The sequence below is a fragment of the Rana temporaria genome, chromosome 4, assembly GCF_905171775.1.
Source record: "Rana temporaria chromosome 4, aRanTem1.1, whole genome shotgun sequence".
In the NCBI taxonomy this organism is placed as follows: domain Eukaryota; kingdom Metazoa; phylum Chordata; class Amphibia; order Anura; family Ranidae; genus Rana; species Rana temporaria.
Window position 1 is genome coordinate 470,796,836 of NC_053492.1, and position 6,000 is coordinate 470,802,835.

The 6,000-nt window shown below is 47.0% G+C and overlaps 1 protein-coding gene across 1 annotated transcript in view; it reads right to left on the minus strand.

Moving 5' to 3' along the window:
• Positions 1 to 2,450, minus strand: part of TMEM151B (transmembrane protein 151B) — a 32,137-nt gene extending 29,687 nt beyond the window's left edge. The window contains exon 1 of the mRNA XM_040351790.1: positions 1,688 to 2,450. Within this exon, the coding sequence (XP_040207724.1) occupies positions 1,688 to 1,768 (81 nt within the window). The 5' untranslated portion in view covers positions 1,769 to 2,450. The remainder of the gene's footprint in view (positions 1 to 1,687) is intronic.
• Positions 2,451 to 6,000: the final 3,550 nt, after the last annotated feature.

The following is a 6,000-nucleotide window of genomic DNA, read 5'->3' on the forward strand; positions in this document are numbered from 1 at the left end:
ATATAAAATGCACTTTTTTTTATCTCTCAAAAAGTGTTCCCCAGTGATAAACCTTTCATCTGATTTCTAAATTGCTACATTTGTACATTTCAGAAGCCAATATAAAGGAATAGTAATGGTTATTTGTATAATTATCCTTTAACCACTTAAGGACCTTGGCTGTTTTTCAGACTCGGTGTTTACAAGTTTAACCACTTGCGGACCGCCGCATGTACATATACGTCGGCAGAATGGCACGGACAGCCACATTGGCGTACCTGTACGTCCCTGCCTAGACGTGGGTCTAGGCAGGGACGTACATGCGGCGGTTTCCGTGGCTTCAGGAGCGATCCGGGACGGGGGCGCGGCTATTCGTTTCTAGCCGCCCCCTCACGACCGCTCCCAGGAGCTAAAGAACGGGGCTTCCCCGTGCTTCACTGTGGCGGCTGCATCGATCGAGTGATCCCTTTTATAGGGAGACTCGATCGATGATGTCAGACCTACAGCCACACCCCCCTACAGTTGTAAACACACACTAGGTGAACTCTAACTCCTACAGCGCCCCCTGTGGTTAACTCCCAAACTGCAACGGTCATTTTCACAATAAGCAATGCAATTTAAAGCGGAGTTCCGGCCACAATTTCACTTTTTAAATATAAATACCCCTGTAATACACAAGCTTAATGTATTCTAGTAAAGTTAGTCTGTAAACTAAGGTCCGTTTTGTTAGGTTGTTACAGCATTTAGACACTTTATAAAATAGAAATTGACTGGGGCCATCTTAAGTGTGGGCATCATGAAGCCAGACTGTATGACTTCCTGGATTTCAGCCTTGCAGATCTCGCACATGCTCAGTGCTGCACAAGCAGTGTCAGATCAGGTTTCAGCACCTGTACTGTCCAAGTCACATGATTCTTTGAGACTGGGGAGTGCACAGACTCCTGGAAAGTTACACCCACTACATTCCCAGGAGTCTGTGCGGTGTAGGTTAGGAAGCATTAAGCACCTAGGTGCAGGAAGTGGGAAGATTAACTATTCTGCCTAGCAACAACACTTTGAAGGCATCTAAAAAAAAAAAAAAAAATTTGTAAAGGACTAATGACATTTTTTTAAAACTACTGATGTAATGTTATATTTATGGGTGGAACTCCACTTTAAATGCATTTTTTGTTGTGAAAATGACAATGGTCCCAAAAATGTGTCAAAATTGTCCGAAGAGTCCGCCATAATGTCGCAGTCACGAAAAAAAATCGATGATCGCCGCCATTAGTAGTAAAAAAAATAAAATAATAAAACTATCCCCTATTTTGTAAACGCTATAAATTTTGCGCAAAGCAATCGATAAACGCTTATTGCGATTTTTTTTTACCAAAATTAGGTAGAAGAATACGTATCGGCCTAAACTGAGGAAAAAAAATGTTTTTTATATATGTTTTTGGGGGATATTTATTATAGCAAAAAGTCAAAAATATTGCATTTTTTTCAAAATTGTCGCTCTATTTTTGTTTATAGCGCAAAAAATAAGTTCTTATGGTATAGAAATATAGATGAAATATAGAGGTAGGTAGGTGCGTGGTAGGTGACATAAATAGGTAGTAAGGTAGTATACAGAGTTAGGTAGGTGGTATATATAGCAAACAGGTGGGTGGTCAATATATATAGACAGGTAGGTAGTCAGTACATATATACAGAGAGGTAGGTAGCTCACCAGTTCCCGCACGGCCTCGGGCTCCTCTCGCGGTACGGACGCGGTGCTGCTCTCGCTGGCCGCAGACGCCGGAGGGGACATGACCGAAGTCGGGAGCAATCTGCCCAATCCAGGGGCAAATCCAAGCTGTGAGAGGCAGAACCCAGCAGAGAATCATACCCCCACCTGGGGCTCGGGGCCCTCACACCCCTGGGGCCTGCGCCCCGCGCCGCACTCCATGGCTGTGCGGTCACACGTGTGTGCCGGTGTGCGTGACATGAGGGGGGGGACAGACACACACGCCTGTCACACGCACCAACGCGCATGCAGCGCACGACGCCGCCTGACACCGACGGGGGACGCAAACACACCGCGCTCATATATACACACCGCGCTCATATGTACACACCGCGCTCATATGTACACACCGCGCTCATTAATACACACCGCGCTCATATGTACACACCGCGCTCATATATACACACCGCGCTCATTAATACACACCGCGCTCATATGTACACACCGCGCTCATATATACACACCGCGCTCATATATACACACCGCGCTCAAATACACTGCACACACACGTATTGTATGTACAGATAAACACACTGTATACACCCCGTACACACACACACTGTATACACACAGAGTATATCACATCGCATACACTGACACCATACACTGAGGTAAACAAACACGCAGACTGACAATGGCACACCGCGGTGTCACACCGTCCTCACACACACACACACATACATACATACAGACACAGACGGATGGATGGATGGACGGACGGAGCGGTGCGGGGGCAGGAGGGAGGGGGACGGGGTAAGGAGGGAGTGGAGGGAAGGATGCTGCAGGAGCCGGAGGATGGAGAAATTCCCGGGGAAGATGGGAGGGAGAGCGAGGACCAGAGGAGGAGGAGGAGGAGGAAGAGGAGGAGACCAACCTGACCTTCACTCATCCCAACGCTGCCTGCCTCATCCCACAGCATCTGTCTCATCAGCATCTCTGCCTGTCTCATCTGTCTTCTGTCATCTCTGCCTGTCTCCTCTGTCTTCTATCATCTCTGCCTGTCTCATCTGTCTTCTATCATCTCTGCCTGTCTCATCTGTCTTCTATCATCTCTGCCTGTCTCATCTGCCCCCATCATCTCTGCCTGTCTCATCTGCCCCCATCATCTCTGCCTGTCTCATCTGCCCCCATCATCTCTGCCTGTCTCCTCTGTCTTCTATCATCTCTGCCTGTCTCATCTGTCTTCTGTCATCTCTGCCTGTCTCCTCTGTCTTCTATCATCTCTGCCTGTCTCATCTGCCCCCATCATCTCTGCCTGTCTCCTCTGTCTTCTATCATCTCTGCCTGTCTCATCTGTCTTCTGTCATCTCTGCCTGTCTCTTCTGTCCCCATCATCTCTGCCTGTCTCATCTGTCTTCTGTCATCTCTGCCTGTCTCCTCTGTCTTCTATCATCTCTGCCTGTCTCCTCTGTCTTCTATCATCTCTGCCTGTCTCATCTGTCTTCTATTATCTCTGCCTGTCTCATCTGTCCCCATCATCTCTGCCTGTCTCATCTGTCTTCTATCATCTCTGCCTGTCTCATCTGTCTTCTATCATCTCTGCCTGTCTCATCTGTCTTCTATCATCTCTGCCTGTCTCATCTGTCTTCTATCATCTCTGCCTGTCTCATCTGTCTTCTATCATCTCTGCCTGTCTCATCTGTCTTCTATCATCTCTGCCTGTCTCATCTGTCTTCTATCATCTCTGCCTGTCTCTTCTGTCTTCTATCATCTCTGCCTGTCTCTTCTGTCTTCTATCATCTCTGCCTGTCTCATCTGTCTTCTATCATCTCTGCCTGTCTCATCTGTCCCCATCATCTCTGCCTGTCTCATCTGCATCTCTGCCTGTCTCATCTGTCCTCCATCATCTCTGCCTGTCTCATCTGTCTTCTATCATCTCTGCCTGTCTCATCTGTCTTCTATCATCTCTGCCTGTCTCATCAGCATCTCTGCCTGTCTCATCTGTCTTCTATCATCTCTGCCTGTCTCATCAGCATCTCTGCCTGTCATATCTGTCTTCTATCATCTCTGCCTGTCTCATCTGTCTTCTATCATCTCTGCCTGTCTCCTCTGTCTTCTATCATCTCTGCCTGTCTCATCTGTCTTCTATCATCTCTGCCTGTCTCATCTGTCTTCTGTCATCTCTGCCTGTCTCATCTGTCTTCTATCATCTCTGCCTGTCTCATCTGTCTTCTGTCATCTCTGCCTGTCTCATCTGTCTTCTGTCATCTCTGCCTGTCTCATCTGTCTTCTATCATCTCTGCCTGTCTCATCTGTCTTCTGTCATCTCTGCCTGTCTCATCTGTCTTCTATCATCTTGCCTGTCTCATCTGTCTTCTATCATCTCTGCCTGTCTCATCTGTCCTCCATCATCTCTGCCTGTCTCATCTGTCTTCTATCATCTCTGCCTGTCTCATCTGTCTTCTATCATCTCTGCCTGTCTCATCTGTCCCCATCATCTCTGCCTGTCTCTCCCCTGTCTTCTATCATCTCTGCCTGTCTCTTCTGTCTTCTCTGCCTGTCTCATCTGTCCCCATCATCTCTGCCTGTCTCTTCTGTCTTCTCTGCCTGTCTCATCTGTCCCCATCATCTCTGCCTGTCTCTCCTGTCTTCTATCATCTCTGCCTGTCTCATCTGTCTTCTATCATCTCTGCCTGTCTCATCTGTCTTCTATTATCTCTGTCTGTCTCTTCTGTCTTCTGTCATCTCTGCCTGTCTCATCTGTCTTCTATTATCTCTGTCTGTCTAATTGCCCCCTCCTCTGTCCTCTGTCATCTCTGTCTGTCTCCTCTGTCTTCTATCATCTCTGCCTGTCTCTTCTGTCTTCTCTGCCTGTCTCATCTGTCTTCTATCATCTCTGCCTGTCTCATCTGTCTTCTATCATCTCTGCCTGTCTCATCTGTCCCCATCATCTCTGCCTGTCTCTCCCCTGTCTTCTATCATCTCTGCCTGTCTCTTCTGTCTTCTCTGCCTGTCTCATCTGTCCCCATCATCTCTGCCTGTCTCTCCTGTCTTCTATCATCTCTGCCTGTCTCATCTGTCTTCTATCATCTCTGCCTGTCTCATCTGTCTTCTATTATCTCTGTCTGTCTCTTCTGTCTTCTGTCATCTCTGCCTGTCTCATCTGTCTTCTATTATCTCTGTCTGTCTCTTCTGTCTTCTGTCATCTCTGCCTGTCTCATCTGTCTTCTATTATCTCTGTCTGTCTAATTGCCCCCTCCTCTGTCCTCTGTCATCTCTGTCTGTCTCCTCTGTCTTCTATCATCTCTGCCTGTCTCTTCTGTCTTCTCTGCCTGTCTCATCTGTCTTCTATCATCTCTGTCTGTCTAATTGCCCCCTCCTCTGTATTTGCACTCCCTCCTCTGTAATTGCCCCATCTCTGTAATTACCCCCCTCCTCTGTATTTGCACCCCCAATCTCTGTAATTGTCCCCCCAATGCCCGCCTTCTGAACCCCCTGCTGTCCGGCCCCCCCCCCCTGTGTGCTGGGCCCCCGTGATACCCCCTGTCGGCTGTCATGGGGGTATTGGAGGGAGGAGGATTTGTAATAGGAGGGGATAATGGCACCCCAATCACGAAGCAAAACTTCTTTTGGGTGACAGGCATCCCACAATTCTGTTTACGCGATTTTGCCGCGATTTGTCGGATGACAATTGCGGGAAAAATCGCACCGTGGTTGGGGTGCCATGCGCCACTAAAGTGTTCGGGTTTGGCTTGAAGAAAAGGTGGCAACCCTAATCCACGTGCAATCCATAAGGTTAAGATGGATCAGCAAAGGCCAACACCGGTGCTTCAACAAGGCTCCTCTGGCACACCTAGCAATGTAATTAACCACTTAAGACCCGGACCATTATGCAGGTAAAGGACCTAGCCCCTTTTTGCGATTCGGCACTGCGTCGCTTTAACTGACAATTGCGCGGTCGTGCGACTTGGCTCCCAAACAAAATTGGCGTCCTTTTTTTCCCACAAATAGAGATTTCTTTTGGTGGCATTTGAACACCTCTGCGGTTTTTATTTTTTGCGCTATAAAAATAGAGCGACAATTTTGAAAAAAATGCAATATTTTTTACTTTTTGCTATAATAAATATCCCCCAAAAATATATAAAAACATATCTTTTCCTCAGTTTAGGCCGATACGTATTTTTCCTTTTTTTTGGTAAAAAAAATCGCAATAAACGTTTATCGGTTGGTTTGCGCAAAATTTATAGCGTTTCCAAAAAAGGGGATCGTTTTATGGCATTTTTATTAATACATTTTTTTTACTACTAATCAGCGAT